Source organism: Neopelma chrysocephalum, unplaced genomic scaffold (genome assembly GCF_003984885.1).
Source record: "Neopelma chrysocephalum unplaced genomic scaffold, ASM398488v2 Primary Assembly neopelma1_252, whole genome shotgun sequence".
NCBI classification, from domain to species: domain Eukaryota; kingdom Metazoa; phylum Chordata; class Aves; order Passeriformes; family Pipridae; genus Neopelma; species Neopelma chrysocephalum.
In genome coordinates, this window is record NW_020897914.1 from 3,453,564 (window position 1) to 3,472,769 (window position 19,206).

General features: G+C 48.2%; 1 protein-coding gene across 1 annotated transcript in view; it reads left to right on the plus strand.

Moving 5' to 3' along the window:
* The first annotated feature begins 3,961 nt into the window (after positions 1-3,961).
* RYK (receptor-like tyrosine kinase) overlaps positions 3,962-19,206 on the plus strand; it is a 52,042-nt gene continuing 36,797 nt past the window's right edge. Inside the window, exon 1 of the mRNA XM_027703826.1 lies at positions 3,962-4,235. Coding sequence (XP_027559627.1) covers positions 3,962-4,235 — 274 coding nt within the window. The remainder of the gene's footprint in view (positions 4,236-19,206) is intronic.

Below are 19,206 nucleotides of genomic sequence, written 5' to 3' on the forward strand. Positions count from 1 at the left end.
GTTGTGTTGGAAGCCATCCAAGCACTGAGGTCACCTGGTACTCGTAAAGGAGAGAAGCTGTTTGAAGGCAAAAATGTTGGAAGACTGATTGGAAGAGGCTGAAGGACTTCATTCCTGTGTCTGCGTGAAGGGGCCGGCTCTCCTCTCCAGGGAATGCTGCACAGTCATTTACAATCCTGAAGAGGAGGATTCAGGATCCCCTGAATCGCAGCAGCGTGTGTGAGCGAGTCTGGACACGGAGCAGTCATTCCCAAAGCCGTCTCCTGCCTCCCAGCACCCGCGTAAACATTCCTATATCGTGTGTCTTCCATGAGGTCCTCATGTATCAAATTCCCACCAGTGCCATTAATTGTCGGCTATTTGCTTTTACAGGTTTGTTTTTCATCCAGAAATGAATCCCAGCTCTTCCATCCCTCCTGGGACCCGGCGGTGGTAAGTGCTGATACAATCAGGCTGGGAGCACACGCAGTGATGCATCCCAGTGCCTACCCAAGCAAAACTTTTCCATATGAGCGCTGTGAGTTCACAGCTATTGCTAGCAGCTTGCCACGGACAGACTTTGTGTATCCTCTTGCAATATAATCTTCCCCAGAATGGTTTTTAAAGACGGTGAACTCGATCCTGCCAAAAATAGTCTGTGCAGCCAAAAAAAATCAACAGAAGATATTCAGCGTTTGAGCTGGCCCATGAGTTGCATTTTTCACCTTTTTCCAATGAGATGTTTCTCGACATCCATGAAACCTTCATTTGGCTTCTAATCCCCCCAATGATCCTCTCAGACTACATTTTAATTACAACTTCAGGGCTCAGCAAGCAATCAGCCTCACGGGCATGAGGGAGCAGCCACCCCAGCCAGGCCTTTAGCCCCGTGTCAGGCTGGCAGCCACGGCCCAAGAATGTGTTTATTTGCCTTTGGTTTATGTGGTTTTGGTGACCTTTTGTTAAAATCAGCTAGTGGCTTCCAGGAGGCAGAGTTACATACTCGCTGAAAAGGAATCACAGGAAAATAATCCCGCACGGGTCCTTCTGCTGAACGTCACATTTGTGCTGAATATCTTGTTCCTGTGCCCAAGGCAGGGATGGCCAAGGTTAAGGTTAAAGTCATGTTAACCACAGTGCCTGCATGGATACTGCTCCCTTGTTCCTCATGAGGACAGAAATGGCTTTGGGGAAAGTGGGGTACAGTGGAAAATGGAACCCCCACGTGGGAATTCCTGTGGGTCCTGCCACCATTAAAGGCTGTCACAGCTGAGGAGTGTCCGCATTTCCCTGTCTCTTCTGCCAAGTCTTCGACAAACCCATGGAAAAAAAGAGCTGTTTGTCTCCTGCCTGGTGCCTACACCACATTTTGGGCCTCGCTGGGCTCACCCTACCTCCGGAGAGCAGGAGCAACTCCTTGCTGTTCCCTCATTGTACTCATTAGGAGTGAAGCAGGGATGTCTCCAAGTGGTGGATCCATGCTGGCTGTGTCTCCCCATGTGAGCTGCCTGTCAACTCACCAGAAAAGGGCATCAACATTTTGCTTGGTCTTTGTCTAATGGGCCTCGGTCTTGGTTTTGACCACATCAGACACCAACGTTGCCTGTCTGTCCACGAGTCCCTAAGTGAGGTGCACCAGGAGCCAGCCGGAGTCTGAGCGTTAGGCTGTGTCTGCAGGGCAAACAAACACAGATGCCCAGACGCTGAGTTTGGGGGCTGAGGAAATGGCCCGTGGAGGAGCTGGGGTGTGGAAAGCTCTCTCTCAGCAACCAGTGCTGTGCAGGTTGGGCCACATCCACCCAACCCCAGACTTGCACATAACTTCCCTCTCCATTTCAGTTTGGTTTTGTGTTTCAGGGGAAAGGTGGATATCTTGAAAAGGGGGTTTGCGCCAAACTGCCACAGAAATCCTTACTTTTGAAATTCTGCGCAGCAGAGGATTGTGGGAAAAGGTCAGGAATGTTTGTATAGGAGATTCAAAGTCTCACGCTGGAATTTAATGTTGTTTTCATCATTGGGCTTGATTATTATTGCATTCTTTTAAAATATATCAGCTGTCAAGCAGCCCTGCTGCTGGCATTCCACACTGTAACAGAACAGGAGACGTGTTTACAGTTTAGATTTTACTTCAGGATCATTACAGGCAGCAATGGCTTGGCTGGGGTTGAAATCACCATCCTCTGTGGGCCAAAGGCTCTCTGTTACAAATGAAATGAAATGCTGCTGCTGCTTCTTAGCTTTGACAGCACTGTAAGTTAAAAAAGCAGATTAAAACGTTAAATACAACACTGGTATGTTTTATATACTTATAAAAAGTGTATTTAAAATACTCTTATTTTTTAGTTTTAAAAATATGACCAAAAAAGGACATTTTCTTCAACTAAAATGCTGGTATTCCAGCAGTACTTCCAGTTGGGAAAGCTTCTGAGCAGTGTGTTGGGTTCTGGGTAGCAGGGGGGCTACAGGGGTGACTTCTTTGAGAAGCTGCCATAAGCTTCCCCCGTGTTCAATGCAAACAATGCCAGCTGGCTCCAAAGTGGACTTCTCATTATCCTATTGATCTCATTGGTAATAGATTTCATAAATTTCCCCAAATTGGGTCTGTTTGGCCCAGGACAGTATAGCTGAATGATCTCCCTGTCCTTAGCTCGACTCATAAGCCCTTCATTACATTTTCTCTCCCCTGTCTGGCTGGGGAGGGCAGTGATGGGCTTTGGTGGGGACCAGGTGTCCCACTAGGATTTACCCACCACAATGAGTTATTCCAGGATTATCTTTTCTGGGATGTTTTGACAGAGCATTTCCAGCCATGTGCCCCTGACCCGCCTTCGCCCATCATGGATGGATGGCCAGGACAGGCTGTTGGGCTGGGAGGGTTCAGGATGGAGCAATGACAGCCAAGGGGGGATGTGGGGACGCATCGGGGGCTCAGGGTAAGTGTAAGGTGATTCGGTGGCAGCCTGGGGTGCAGCGCCCACTCCTGCCAGCCTTCCATCGGAATGGGGTCAGAGACTGTGAGGGACCTGGAAAAGGACTTGGGAGTGCTGGTGACGGCGGCTGGACAGGAGCCCAGCTGTGCCCAGGTGGGCAGGAGGCCAAGGGCACCTGGGCTGTGTCACACCCAGAGTGGGCACAGGACAAGGGCAGGGATTGTCCCCCTGTGCTGGCACCGCTGAGGCCCCTCCAGAGCTGTGTCCAGTTCTGGGCCCTTCAGTTCAGGAAGGACCCGGAGGGGCTGGAGCGTGTGCAGGGAAGGGAACGGAGCTGGGAAGGGGCTGGAGCAGCAGGAGCGGCTGAGGGAGCTGGGGGGGCTCAGCCTGGAGAAAAGGAGGCTCAGGGGGGACCTTCTGGCTCTGCAATCCCCTGACAGGAGGGGGGAGCCGGGGGGGTCGGGCTCTGCTCCCAGGGAACAAGGGACAGGAGGAGAGGGAACGGCCTCAGGCTGTGCCAGGGGAGGCTCAGGTTGGACATCAGGAGGAATTTCTGCCTGGAAAGGGCTGTCAGGCCTTGGCAGGGGCTGCTCAGGGAGGTGGTGGAGTGCCCGTCCCTGGAGGTGTCCAAGGAAGGACTGACTGGACGTGGCACTGAGTGCTCTGGGCTGGGGGACAAGGTGGGGATCGGGCGCAGGTTGGACTCCATGACCTCAGAGGTTCATTCCAACCTCAGTGATTCTGTGAGTGGCAGGAACCGCAGGACGTCCTTCCTCCTCCTCTTCCTCCCGGCCCCGGGCTGGACGCGGGAAGAGGCGGGAAGAGCCGTGAGGGGGATCCCCCCCCGCGCTGAGGGGGCGCCCGCGGCGGCGGCGGGAGCGGCGCGTGCGCGGGGCGGGGCCTGGCGGCGGCCGCGCCGTGCGAGGGTCCGGCGGGGCGGGGGGTCCCGCCCGCGTCCCCCCGGCCCTCCCTCCTTCCCCCCCCCCCCCCCTCCTTCCCTCCTTCCTTCCCTCCTTCCCTCCCTCCCTCCGTCCCTCCGTCCCCGCCGAGCGATGGGGCTGCGGCGCCGGGAGCCCGGCGGGGGGCGGCGGGGCCGGCCCCGTGAGGCGGCGGGGGAGGCGGTTGCGGGGCCGTGGCGGTGCCGGCGGTTGCGGGGCCCGCGCCGCCATCTCCTCCGCCTGCTGCTGCTGCCGCCGCCGCTGCTGCTCCTGCTGCTGCTGCCCGTCCAGGGCCAGCCCGGCCCGCACGCCCCGGACTGGCCCCCCGGTGGCTCCGGGCCCAGCCTCAGCATCTACCTGAGCGAGGAGGAGGTGCGGCAGCTGATCGGTGAGTGCGGCCGGGGGCTTGGGTGGTGGGGAGGGTCCGGGCGCTCAGCCGGGGCTGAGGGGCTTCTGTGGGCTTGGGGTGGAAGTTTGGATGGGGGCTGGAAGGGGATGGGAGGCTGTGGGGATGGTGGGGGTCAGCAGGAGGAGGGGAGGGTGGCTGTGGGGTCCAGGAGGCAGTAGGGGTGTCTCTGGGTCTGTTGGGAGGGAGACAGGTCTGGGGGTGCAGGGGAGGATGGAGGGGGCGGACAGGGCTGTGAGCGGGGATGAAGGACCTGGGGCTCAGGAGAGGATGGGGAGCCACAGGCTGTGGTGGGGATGGGTGAATCCAGGGATCTGCGTGGGTCCTGTAGGACTGGCTGTGAGCGGGGATGAAGGACCTGGGCTCAGGAGAGGATAGGGGGCTGTGGGACTGGGGTGGAGATGGTGGGGGTCAGCGGGATGGGGTATGGCTGTGGGGGATTCAGGAGGCAATGATGGGGGTCAGCAGGATCGGGGGGTGGCTGTGGGGGTCCAGGAGGGAATGGTGGGGGTCAGCAGGATGGGGGGGTGGCTCAGGAGAGGATGGGGAGCTGTGGGACTATGGTGGGCATGACTGATTCCAGGGGTCTGTGTGGGTTTTGTAGGACTGGGGGAGCAGGGGGCTGTGGGCAGAATGGAGGATTCGGGAAGGAGTCTCTCTGCTGGCCAGGGCTTCGCCATGAGGGTGAGGGGCTCCCTGGGTTGGAGTGACCCGGGTGGTGTCCCGTGGGAGCAGGGTAAACCCTGGGAGAGGTGAGCTCAGTCTCGGGATTTAATTAGCCAGGCGAGTGACATGCAGAGGGCAGAGAGGAGACCTGGCAATAATTGGGTGCGTGTGTGAAAGGAATCTTAATTTCTAGGCAGGCTGACAATTGCTGCGCAAGGACTTGGAGGCAGTTCCTGAAGTCCCCCATCTGGCCTGCTGTGGAAGGCTTTTGCAGGAGTTCTGTGCTTGGAGAGTCTGACTTAAACAAAGATTTGTTTTCTGTAGGCTTTGACTTGCTCTTGTTTAGAGTTGGTGGCTGGAGTCTCAAAACAAATCTGTTGGCGTCCCCAGTGATTTGTTTTTCCCAAGTGCCCTGTATCTCTGCAGGCTGGAAAACTGACAGTGCAAGACTTTATTTGCATCAAATTGACAAAATAAAAATATCTCCAGTTAATTTGCACCCTGTGAGCATGTAGCTGACCCAAATCAGGGGATCTGGGGAGTGAAGAGCGCTGTAAACACTTTTCCCTCATGGTGATCAGCATCCTGCTGTCATCATTTTTACAGGACATGTGCTTTTTGCTGCCACATGCTCCTTTACAGATAGAGGGTGAAAATGTCAGGCTTTCTGGTTAGCTGGGATTCTGAACAGGTAGTTAGTCTTGGAAGTAGTGACTGGTAAGGTTTGAGCTATCCTGAGCCCACTGCCTGAAATCTGTGTTGGCTGGATTTGCACAGGCTTCCTTGGCCCACTACAGTAATTATGCATCTTGAAGTAGCAGCTGAGCAGGGAATATCTGCTGTTATGATTTTTTAAGTGAAATTTCATCCTACAACCTTCCTTATGGGTGTCTGTTGTTAATGTGGCTGAAGGCACTTATTACTCAGCTGTCTGTGGCTGGTTTATGTCATTTTAAGTATCTGACACAAATGATCTGTTTTGCTTTTGTGACCCCAGAGTTGGTTAAATTGGAGTCTAATGTGGAGATAAACTGGCACTTCTTTCAATTAGTGGGGTTCAGATCACTAGAAGTCTCTTGCAAACTAAGCTTCCAGGAACTAAATTGTGTTGTTGGCATGAGCAGATTTAAATTCAGGGGTATCCTTTACACTTGCTGTTGTAGGTGAGGTGTAGTTTAGTGAGGCATCTAGAACAGGCAGTCAAATCAGCAGTACCTTTATGTATTCCTCTGGCAGAAGAAAATCCAGAGGAACAGACAGTTTTGTTCCAGTTCCTCACACTTCAGAAAGCAAACCCAGCCATTTGATATGTTCCATTTTGTAGTACATGACTGGGACTTACTACAATCAAGTTCATGGTGTAAGGGCTTGTAGTGATGTGCGAACTTGCAAAGAGCAGGGAGGGAGTTCAGCTTCTGGAACTTCCCCGGGAAAAACCGTGGTTCAGCAGATGTTGGGATAGTCAGTCACGGGGATAGGAAGATGTGAAGCGAAGTGTTAAGTTCAGTGAAGCTGTTAATAGAAACTGGATTCTTTCAGCTTTTGTCTCTAAACAAACTCTGTCTGCTATTGTCTTGCTGTGGCTGAACAGAAACTCTCAGGACTTTCTGAAGTGCTCATAAACCCAACTGTTACACGGAGTTACTGCAGTTACTACAGCCTGTGGTGTGTTCATGCTTCTTAATATCATCCCTGTACATCTTCAGGGACTTGCTGCAGATTATTTGTGGCTGCTGTTCTTTGTGGCGTGGAGGCAGGACAGATACTGTGATTTATGGTGAAAACTGCCTGCTCCTTTCCTGTGTGCTTAATGCCAGATTTCCACCATTGGGCTGTGGGATTCTGGCCATGTGTCTGCCTTAGGAGGAATTGTTTTGAAATCTTCAGAACTTTACATAGAAGAAAGCTAGAGGAAACTGGCTTGTCTTGTTGTGTGAGGTGGATTTTTGTTTTGAAACGCTGTGGAGTTCTCAGGGTCTGAAGGCAGGACTTGCTATATGGCAGGCAGATGGTGTCTCCGACAGAAATATCTCTTGCCCTTCCCACGGAAAATGTTCCCAGCCATCCAGACTATAAGCCTTTGAGAAAAAAAATCTGTGGTTTCCACACAGTTGAATGTGTCAGATTCCACTCGCACCATGCAGGATTCAGCGATAGATGGGATAAAGGTAGAAGGAGAGAGGAGTTAGTTGAGGGGACTTGATTGAGACAACTCCAGCATGGCAGCAGGAGCCAGAGGTGTCTGGGTGAGAGCGGGGATGGGGTGCAGGGTCAGGGAGAGTTGGTGAGGATGAAGAGAAGCGCTGCTTGCTGGGGAGAGACACCCAGAGCACCACAACATTTTTAGAGGTGTCGATGAACTCTCTTGGGACTGTGATCTGTAGTTTTTTGGAGCTGGTTCATAGAGCTGAAGTATTGTTACTCTTCTGGAGTGACTAACTGCAGATGTGATAACACCACCTGATCCTGTCCCCTTTTCCGGTGACTGCCCTGGGATGCTGAATACACAGAGCCGATGGTGTGAAGTTAGTGATGAGTTATTCAGTAGAAAGTCTCTACTTGATTTAGTGCCTTCCATTCCAATTTTCCCATGAAATCAGAGTGTGATTTGCCTCATGTTGAAATGCTCCATTGTTCTGCTTTTCACAGGATCCTGGGATGTAAAGGCCCATGTATCCCTGCTTTGCAGGCAGTGAGCTAAGGTTCAGAGGTTAAGGTAGAAAATATCCATTATTGTTAGATAGCTAGCTTTCATAATTGAGGATTGGGTCTAGTCTGTTGCACACAGTGTTATTTGGCACTTAGAGCATTCCTGGTGTGTCTCTTAGACCTTCACTGTGAGTTCCGTGCAGTTCTGCAGCTCAGCCTCACAGGAGACCTAAGGTTCTGCCCTCTGATTACAAGGACCAGAATCAATAGCTGCCTGTGCAAACTTGGCTTAAACAGCTCTCCTGGCACTGCAGGCAGTTCTTTTGCAGCATTCATGGCAGGAACAAGGTGCTTAAGCAGCAGAGGACAATCCTTTCTACCCTTGCAGGTTTTTTTTTTTTTGAGACTGCATGGCTTTCAGCTGTGAACTTGGTCTTGTGGATAGCCCTTCTTGTCATATGGCTCTGGGTCTTTTTGGAGCCAGGTCTGGTCTGAGTGTTAACTGAGACTTTAGTCCCAGGAGATGAAAATACCACATTATCATGTAACTAAGGATTATCATAATGGATATGTACCAGGGGGGCTAAATTAGAATTGCAGGGGTCAGAAGTCCTACAATGTTTGAATTGAGTTTCCAAATTTACTATTTTCTGGCCTAGTTTCTTCTTAGTAATCACTGAATGCTGTCTGCTGTTGGTTTTATATTTGCACTTGCTTAATTGCAGAGTTAGATTAATTTGACACTGATGGGACTTTCGTGTTCTAGAATTTCATTAGAAGCTGCTGTGCAGCTTACCAAAATGAGTTGTCTGGGTGTAAGATGCAAAACTGATGCAAAATCTATTACAGCAGTGGGTTGGTTGTGTTTTAAATTGTGCTGCTGACTCACAGGGTGGTTGAGGTTGGCAGGGACCTCCGGAGGTCGTCTGGTCCCACTCCCTGCCCAAGCAGGGCCACCCAGAGCTGGTTGTCCAGCACCACATCCAGAAGATTTTGGACATCTCTGAATTTGAAGACTCCACCACCTCTGTGGGCAAGCTGTGCCAGTGCTTGGTCACCCTCAGTATATCAGTTTTTCCTGATGTTCACACAGACCCTCCTGTGTTTCAGTCTGTGCCCATTGCCTCTGGTCCTGTCACTGGGCAGAGCCTGTCTCCATCCTCTTTGCACATACCTTCAGATAATACTTACTTATGTTGCTGAGATTCCCCCTGAGCCAGCTGTTCTCCAGGCTGAACAACTCCAGCTTTCTCAGCCTCTCCTCATAGGAGAGGTGCTCCAGTCCCTTTAATACTCTTTGCACCCTTCCCTGGATCTGCTCCAATAACTCCATGACTCTTGTGTTGGGGAGCCCAGTGCTCCAGGTGTGACTGAACAGAGCCCTGGGAAATTATAGGCCACATGCAATTTTGTATATTAGAAATGGAGTCTAAACATCATCTTATTGCAGCAGATGATCTTAATGAAAGATGTCTTCATCTTATACTGTGAAAGAGCTTTCTTGATGGCACTGTTTTGGGGAGTTGGTCTCAGGAGTTCACATCAAAAGTGCTTTATGGTACTTGCACTGAGGCTATAGTGACTGGAAATACTATTGTTCCTTCGTTGCCTGGTTGTTATAAAAGGGAGCAGAAAGTAGGTATTCCTTTTGATTCTTGAAAAGCTTCAGGGCCTTGTTAAAATCCTCCCTGTCTTGGGCGTCATCACAACCTGGAGCACCAGCGAGCCAGCGCTGTGCTCCGAGTGCCGCTGTTGTTAGCAGCACCCAAGATCATTTTCCATGGAACGTGGGTAACTCACAGGAACTAGAAAAAATACAGCAAAGAGCCTCTGTGGTTGCAGGAGGGTGAAGGAGGTGTCCCTCAAGGAGCAGGTATTTGAGTACCCCCACGGTGTGGAAGCAAGTGTCTGTGTGGTACGTGACCTACAGCTCAGAATCTGTTTCTGCTCTGTGTGTATTCTTAAATCTTCATTTTCTAGCTTTTGAGTGCTTGACTCTGAAGAACAGAAGCTTTTTACATGCTGTATGGAAAAATAAGTGTTGTGTTGCTGTGGTCCACATGCCTGTCTTTGCAGGAGTACGAAAGCCTGCCTGGTAATGCTCTGTGGTACCATTCAAAAGGGACTTAAAATGGAGATTTATATAGGTGCCCACCTGCATGTGAAGGGTATAAAACTTCTAATCCTGACAGTCACCGTTCTCTGAAACAAAACTGACCTGCTGAAAGTATTCTGATCCATCCCAGTGAACTGAAGTGCTGTTTTTAGGGTGATGGGTCTTTTACCTCTCCCAGTAAAGCCCTTTGTCCTGATGACAGTCTGTGATAGGTGTGCAGTAGCTGGTGTTTTGGGTGATGTGATCCAGCCTGCTGTGGAGCAGGGGAGGCTGGGGCAGGCAGATGTTCAGGGGTGCAGCAGCAGCAGGTCAGGACAAGTTCCCTGTGGAGTCGAGCAGCCTGTGCTCATTTTGGAGCCTCTCGGTGCTCCTGGGTGCCTGTCTGTCTGATTTACAGAGCACCACGGTTCATGTCCGTATTGAGGCTTACGAGAACAAGCTGCATTTGGGGTTCCTCAGCCCCTTTCCATTCTTTTACGTCCCTTTTAGTTTGCAAAGTTCAAATAACTTGTGGAGAGCTGTTTCTTTGGAGATCTGTGCAGTCATCTGTACTTACTGCAGTATTTGTAATGCTTGCAGACCTGCAGAGGAATCCACTTCTGGAAGCTTGAAATGGCCTGTGGAAGGCCATTGGGAGTGACTCCAGTGGAGACAGCCCCTGGCCTGGGTTAGGATTGCTTTCAAATCATATTCTGTGTGATGCCATTAGGAGGGAAGTTCAGGAATTAAACTTCAGTCCTTGTGTGTGTTGATCTGCTCAGCATTGCTGAGATGGGGGGTTGATTTCTGAATCCTGCTTTAGCACACCAGCTGATGTGTTGGGATTTAAACTGCCTGGGGCTCCATGTGAATCCTGCCTGGAGAAGGCGATTTCCTTCTGCAGACTGGTGTTTGGGAGGGATTGCAGGGGCAGCTCTGTCTGCGCTCAGCCCTGGGAGGGAACAACCATTTCAGCTCCCCAGAGGCCAAGGGCTGCCTAGTGATAAATGTTTGTGGCTCTTGGAACATTTGTGTGTCAGGGACTTGGAAGAAACCTGACCTCTGGGACTGAAGGCTGGAGTGTTTGGGGGGGGGGAATTCCCAAAGCTGCATTCCTCGCTGCTGTGACTTTACACCTGTGTTGGGTTTGGCAGCATCCTATTTATCACTGTTGATTGTTTGGCCTCTTGGAATACTGCTCTCTTTCTCCCTCCAGTGTGTGGACAGAATGAAAACAAGGGAGAGGAAATGGAGTCACAGCTCCCTGCATGCATGAGAAAAGCCAGCAAGAAGGGCTCAGGATACTGGGAGGAAGGCAGGGACCAAAACTGCTCCTAAACACCACCTGGGCAGAGGGAAATACAGGAGATAGGGATCATGTTCACAGGCGTGAAAAATCCCAGGGCGGCATTTTCTTGGGAGTGGGAGCTGTGGAGGCAGCTGTGCTGTACCCTCTGGGTACTTTAAAGGATGAAGCATCTGGGGAAGCCTTGTGTTTTTCTCCTCCCCTTCTGCTATTCAGAGCTGTGTTTGGATACTGGAAGAGCTGAATTAATGAGACAGATTCCAAATGTGTTGATTCACAGTTGTGCTGAGCTCCAGCGAAATGGCTTGATGACTAATTCCTACCTGACACTATCCAGACTGCAATATCAGGGAGGCTCCCACTTTCCTCACAGTGGGAGGGTGTTCAGTTGGAGTTACTGCTCTGTACCTTGGTGTGCAGTGTTTGAGTGGCACTCGAGCTCTCAGCTGGGAGAGCCGAGTACAGGGTGAATTTAACGAGTTGTGCCTGATGAATTGATTTTTTTTTTCCCTTTTTTCCCCCTGGAATGGCAGCAGCACCAGCAACTCCCATGTAGGAATGAATGCTAACACTCTGTGCAAATGCCTCGTAGGGGCACAAAGGGCGCCGTGGCAGAGGCTTCAAATGCATTATTCCTCTTCGATCGCCACCTTTGTCCTTCTTCCAAGCGGATAACTCACATATTTGCACTGGCTGCTCCAGAGCTCTGGGAGCAGAAGCAGCAGCATGAAACTAATGTGATGCTTTAGAATTTCACTGCCACTTACTGGGTGTTGAATAGCTGTAATTAAATTAACCAGTGTATTGATTTCAGCACGCTGCTTGGGAAAGAGCAGAGCAGGAACACAGGCATGGGAGCTGCTGCTCCAGAGACTTGGAAAGCTGCAGGATATGTCAGCAATGCCAGTGGAGCTGAGCAGGCTGATAAACTAAAGATGGTGATCTTCTCCAAACTGTTTGGGCCTTAATGAAGTTGGTGGAAGGCCTTGTAGAGTAACTCCTATTAAAAGAAAAGCATGCTAAGCTCTGTGGGTGTAGAGGTGGTCACAAGAGCAAACAGACCTGGTTTAGTTTGTGTGGAGCTTGGTTTTGGGTTAAACAATCCGTGTCACTGGGATGGAAGTGTTCAAAGCATGTCAGAAGAGGTAAGATTATCTCTTCAGCACAGAACTGGGAGCATGAGTTCCAAGGCTGAGAAGTCTGAAGCACCGAGGGTGTATGTATTTTTTCTAATACATTTTTAATTTGTTTGTGCTCCGTTGGGTCCTGGTTACTGGAATAGCCCTGGCCCTTGGTAGGGACACCGTTCTGAAGGTCTTACCTGCAGGGATAACTAAATCAGCATGTGGGAGCATTACTGTAACTAAATGAAATAAAATAAAATGGCACCACTTCTGTGGGTAGGTGACACTAAAATACCACAAACACACGTTATTCATGAGCCCAAATGAATCTGACAGATGTGTTAGGTGATGGAGTTCTGGCTGGGAAGTTACAGCAGGTCCCTTCCAAAGCTTTGTGACACTACTGAGCATTTGATGGGAAGTTCTTCGGTTTTGAGGTTTGTGCTCTTGGGCAGCTGCAGTCCATGAGGATGGAACACTTTGGTTTTCTCTTCTCAGTGTTTGCTTTCATTCTATCTCAAAAGGAGCATCAAACTTCATGTTCCAATAATGATGAGATTTGCCATCACTGCTGAGGTAAATTTTTATTTCATGAATACACCGGCTATTCTGTGTGCTAAGAATAAAGTTCTTCTATTTTCTCATTAAAGTTAGATTTATTTTTTGATATTAAAGTTCCCTTCCAGTGTCCCCCAGCCCTGCACCTGAGCTGTTCCTATTCCATCTGTCCCATTTCACTTTGCCCTCTCTGTAGGTCACTGCCACTAATTTTCCTCTGCCTTCAAGTATCTGTTTTGTGCATCTCTCCTGCCTCTTCCCTTTGGAATCAGCCCTTCAGGTAACTCATGTACACCATCCTGGCTATTTAATAGCAAAGCGGCTCCTGGTTTTGGTGGGAGTTTATTAGTTTTTTTTGTTTTCCTTCAAATTTCATTTAGAAAGATGTTCTCAGGACAGAGTTCACTTGTGTTTTGCTCTGAGGTGAGAGAGGTGGTGTTGCTTTGGGGTTTTTTTTCCCCATTAAGGTGAGTGTCATCTTTTAACTATTTCCACAGTGGTCTTTATATCCCACCTATCAGAAAAATGAAGGTTTTTTTCTGTAGATGAAGGAGAGAAGAACAAGCAGGCAGGTGGTTGAAATGTAGTTGTTGCTGCTGTTCAGAGACAAATAAAGGGTAAGCAGATGGGATTTAGGAACAATAAATGTCTTCTTTTTAGAATGGATTGAGTTAAATATTGCTTTTACTTCAGCAAGTGACATCTGAGGGAGCTTCTTCTCTGGAAGGGAAGAAGTCCTCTTTGACTTTCCAAAAGGCCTTTCAGTGGAAAAATCCCATTTGCCTGTGGTGTTGAACTTGCAAATTGTATTTAACAGCATCAATAAGGTGAATTGGGGAAGATCTGTCTGTGAAGATTCACAAGGACTTAATGAGGGCTCTCAGCTCAGAGTTTTTCTCTTGTTTGCTGGATGCTGGGAAGCTTGCTGCAAAGATTTCCTGCTGGGGACTCTTGGTTGCTTTTCAAGGATGCATTAGTTGCCTTGAAGTTCTGACAAGTATTTCCTGAAAAGGAAAGCCTTGCACGTTGTTTTGCACCTCCAGCTCAGGGAAAGTTAACTCTTCACAGGTAACAAATAACCAAAGTCCACGCGCCCTCTTGTTGCTGCTCTTTGGAGTCCTGGAGCTGGCAGAGCTGTGAGTTTTGCTGGATTTGTGCTGATTATTTGTTTTTCAACTTGACACTGAACACCCTTTGACTGTCCCTGGCACCCGTGTTAGGGGAGTGAAAAGCTGTTTCTTCATCATCTTTGTGTTGCTGAAGGTTTAACTTTTTTTCCCCTATGATATTTTTCATCAGTCATCTTTTCCACAGGCTCCTGGCTGTAAGGTGTTTAAAAACAAGTATTTCAGCCCAAATTCCTGACCAGCAGCTATAACTGGCAGGCTGTAGCTTTGTGGAAAACCTAAGTAAAAATGCAAGTGGAAGGCTGTGATCTGTGAGTGGTTTTATTAAAGCAAAGTTCATTTTGTTGTTATGCACAAATAGGATGCATAAAGTTCCTTGTGTGTCTCTATATTCAGACACTTAGTACTGCATTCCCAGTAGTTTGCTGTTTTCTGAACTAAATTGATCCATGGGGATCAGTTTGCATTTGTTTTCTTCCTTTTTTTTTAACTCCCAGTTGTAGTTTCAAGCTCTGCATAAGCTGATTGTTGAAGTGAATTAATTAAGCACATTCAAGCTAAGAAGGCTTGCTCTGGGAAAGTGTGCTCACTACCCCCAAAAAAAAGAAGTTGCAGTAGTCAAGAGCTGATTTTTAATTCTTCAGCCACATTTCCTTGTGCTTAGGGTATTTTTCAGCAGACATATGCAGAACCTGCTGCAAAAAAAGGAAGACTTAGGCTTTAAAGTCAGTGTTTCAGATTTAGGGTGCACTTTAAGTGAAAGGAAAATGGAAGTAAAAAGAAGATGCCTTTCTTCAAGAAGGTAAATTGTCCAGTGGTGGGAGAATCCGGTGTGTTTATGGGGCAGGACTTGGGAAGTGGGGGGTGGTGGAGAGGTGTTGAAGCTTGAGGTTCCTACTCCTTCAACATGGATGTTCATGCTGGAGTGGAAACTTCTGGTCTGGCCAGAGGACTAACCCAGAGGAGCTGCTCAGGAGCAGAGGCCTCATTCTCTGGAGCACAAAATAGAACAAATAGAATATTTATGTGAATATAACAACTCATTGAACTGGGTAACTCTTCCCAATTAATTAGTTTCAGTGTCTGTGAGTCAGGACCAGGAGTGGCTTCGCTCTGGGAGGGCTGGGGTGGTTTGATGTCACACTGCAGAGATTTCTCAGCTGCTGATGAAGAAACTCCTTCAAATTACAGACCAGAACATTAGGAAAACAGGCCCTAATTTCAGTCCTTTCTGTGCTGCGACAGATAATTATGCCAGCTCTTGTTGCCAGACTGCTCTTAATGAAATGCTGCTTTTTGCAATATTTTAGCCCTAGTCTAACGGCAATCTTATCCAACTCTTGCGTTGCACACTCATTTTTTTAATCTCCCAGTTCAGACAAAATGTGCCAGAATTACGTTATGATGATTTGAAGTGATTAAGTAATTAAGTGTAACCCCAGGTGACAGACTCCTAAACACTGTTGTGTTTAAGAAGAACACGTTATTACTAGTGGATGTTGCAGGACAGTTTTACTTCATAAGAATAAAATCCAATTTTCCCATGCTGATAGAGGCAAGTTTCTTTTGTATATTGTGCTTGAAAAGAAAGAAAAAAAAGAAGAGTTGAAGCCAGACTGCGTTTGCACAAGGACATTTGAAAAGAAGTGTTTTGTTAGGCTGCTGGACTGACATGATTCAATTTTGTCATGAACACAAGGGCTGCCCAGCGTCTTTGCCATCTGGGAATGAAACTTGGCCTCTCCCCTTCCTTTCTGAGCTTTTTCAGATCTTTTGTTATGTTAAACAGTGCAAAGAATGACAGACTTTCTCTGTGCTGCTTCTTAAATTTACCTTTTTGTTTGCCTTCAACTTTAATTTATTCTTCCAAAGCTGTGCCCGAGGTACAAAGATGGGGAAGTTCATAATGAGATTTAGGGATTGCCTGGGTGAAAGGATGGTGGCTTTGCCTGGAAATCCAGGCGGTTAAACTCCCTGGGGAGTGTTCCCTCTTGTTTTCTCTCCCTGTGTAGTGCTGGAATCCCTGCGTTTGGCTTGCTGAAGGCTGAACTAAGGATCGTTGCCAGACAGGTGTCAGCGTGCAAGTGTGAAGGGAAAAGGCGAAATGCAGAATTAAAGCAATTCTGAGTTAAACTTCAGCTGTCAGGGTGAGACTCAGATCCCACAGCCCATTGGTGAGCTCTGGCTCCCACTCCTGTTCTCTGCAATGCCCCGTGTGATTCCTGGCCTGCGTGGACCTTCCCAGTGCCTTCCCTTACGGCTGGGATGTGGTGCAGCTCCTCTGTCAGGAAGCGCACACCTGCCTGTGCCTGCCCAGAGCACAGGGAAGGGGCTGTTTGTCACTGGCAGGTTCAGCTGCGATTTTTTCGGTGTGATTTGTTGGCCTGATTGAGATGAATTATACAGGCAAAGTGCTTCAGGAATTCAGGATTGAGGTGGGGAGGCAGCAAGGGGATGAAAACTGGTCTGGAAGCAGAACTATCCCGTGGCGGATTGGAGGTAGGGAGATAGGAGCTTGGTTGTTGGGGAAGGACTCTGGTTCTTAGCTGTGCATGGGCAGTGGAATTTTATCTTTAGTTCACTGATGGGAAAAGATGTGCTAGAGAGGAAATGTTTTCATTGTTGATAAACTTAAAAGGAAAAAAATTATTGTTCAGTATTGAGACATTGGTATTTCCCAGGTTTGTAACTATCGTTTTCTGGGCTTTGAGAAAGCCTTTATCCAAATTCCTAGGGAAAAAAATCCAGTGAGAAGCCATTGGGAGATAGTGCCTGTGAGTTTAATCACAGAATCGTGGAATGGTTTGGGGTGGACTTTAAATCTCACCCAGTCCCACCCCTGCCATGGGCAGGGACACCTTCCACTAGCCCAGGTTGCTCCAAGCCCCGTCCAACCTGGCCTTGGACACTTCCAGGGATCCAGGGGCAGCCACAGCTTCTCTGGGCAACCTGTGCCAGGGCCTCCCCACCCTCCCAGGGAAGGATTTCTTCCCAATATCCCATCTAACCCTGCCCTCTGGCGGTGAGAAGCCATTCCCCCTTGTCCTATCACTGCATACCTTTCTCCAAAGTCCCACTCCAACCTTCCTGTTTGGAACTTTAGGAAATTTGTGATCCACAGACACTGAAAGCACTGAGGATTTGCTCGTAAAGTGTCCCTGTGTCCTTGGGTTAGTTCTTCCATAGGCAGTTTCTGTAGCCCCCTGACATTGACCCAGGCCATTTTCTGCTTTTTTTATGAATTAAGAGCAGTTGTACAAAACCTCTGAAATTATTTTTCTATGCCAGTCTTAAAGCATAATTTTTTTGAGCCATAAAACACGATGTTGATTCTCGTGTGGGTCTTACATGGTGCTGTTGAAATTCATATTATTAGTGTCACCTGTTAGTGTGGAGCTTTTTATGGCAGCACAGGCATTAAAACATTAATGGGCTCCAGAATCAAATTACTCAGTGTTGTACCACCATTACAGCTTAAAGGTTTGATTGGTTTTCTGTAGAGTAATTTGGTTTTGGACCCCTTTAGATGATATTTCTGCTTGACAGCTTCAGTTTAGGGTTGCTTTTTATATTACTTTTATAAAGGCAGGTTTTTACCACAGGCAGTTTTATTGCCATGTACCCATTTGATTTCTGTGACCAGTTTCTCTACAAGGTTTATATTAAATCACGGATTATCACCCTGAAATTCTGCAGTGTTTTTGTGAACCTGTGGTTTCTGGGGGGACCATTTTTCAGCAGATGAGGTTTTCTTTATTCTGGAAGCAGCCTCCTTGCTCTAGTTTCATTGTTTCACCTGCTAATCCTTTTGCCCTTGTATTTTGTTTTAAATAACTTGTACTTATTTGGGTTGATTTGAATACTTTGTTTAGTAGGTTTATGACCATAAAACTTCCTATCTTGATTGGAATAGCAAGTGTCTGATAGCTGTGAGCTCTTCTCCATACTCCTTCCCCATTTGCTAAATCGGAGGTGGATTTCATGTCCAAACATGTAAAAATTATCTGAGCAAGGATTTTGGAAGTCTGCTGTTGCTTTTATGTGTTTTCAAAGTTTTATTTTGTTTCAAGAGGGGGGGTGTGGTTCCCCCTCCTCCCTGTTGTACCGGTGGATATGCTTTTGCATTTCCCATTTATTACTGAGTGGGGATATGGACCAAGTGGACAAGAAATACTGAAATTTTTTCTATGTACTGTCTCAGGCTGTTTACATTCAGCACTTGTGGCATCACCTGCAGCCTTTTCTGTTCAATATCTTGTGTGAGAGCATTTCTCCCTGGGATTACTCCATTCTCTTGACTCCTTCCTCAGTCTCTGGGGTTCTCCCCCTCACCACCCCCAGTACCTGTGATAGTATACTCTGGGGTTTTGCTTAAATTTTGGGACACTAATGAGCCAGGAGGGAGTGTTTAACAGCAACAAGGATGAAGAGGAGTATCTTGGCTGCATTTCTGTACCCTGGGGAAACAAGGTGGATTAAATCAAGACTGGAATAAGAGGATATGTCTCTTTGCACTGATCTGTGCCCAGTTTTTGCACTAAACAGGAGGAATTCTTTCTCTCAAGCTAATGCTCCCTTTCTTCAAATGCAGCTTGTCTACACAGTTCAGTGGTTAGTTTTGATTTATTTTTCCTTAATTTCTTAAAAAACCCAGACTTTTGTGATTCCCTGGATTCTTGGAATACTTCAGGATACCTTAAATGCTATTTTCTCAAAGTCAAAGCCCCTTCAATATTCTTGACTTTCTAGCCATACTAAAAATAATTAATGGAGTCATAGAATGTTTTGGGTTGAAAAAAGCTCGTCCAGTTCCACCCCGTGCCATGGGCAGGGACACCTTCCGCCAGCCCAGGTTGCTCCAAGCCCCGTCCAACCTGGCCTTGGACACTTCCAGGCATCCAGGGGCAGCCACAGCTTCTCTGGGCAACCTGTGCCAGGGCCTCAGCACCCTCCCAGGGAAGGATTTCTTCCCAACATCCCATCTAAATCTCTCTTAGTTTAAAACCGTTCCCCCTTGCCCCATCACTGTCTCCCTGTGTAAAAACTCTCTCTCCCTGGTTTTTATAAGCCCCCTTTAGGTACTTGAAGGGCACAATGAGGTCATCCCAGAATCCATTATTTACATTCCTATTTGTACTGTGGCTGTTTGATTTGAACTCTGTTCCCTCTGTGTGGAATATTCTGTGTCTCATTTGCCCAGTTGTTCTCGTGGCACGTCTATACATCACTGAGCCTGGATAGCATTTGATTGGGAGCACAGGAGAAAGAGCTGTGTGAGACAAGGCAAAATGGTACCGATTACAAATCCAGTGTGATTTTTCCTGGGGATATGGAGCTGGGATTAATTTTATCTCTGCAGGGAGGTAGTGCTTACTCTGCCATTAATTGCTAGTGACACCCAGGGCAAGCTGCAGGGTCCTGCCCTGTG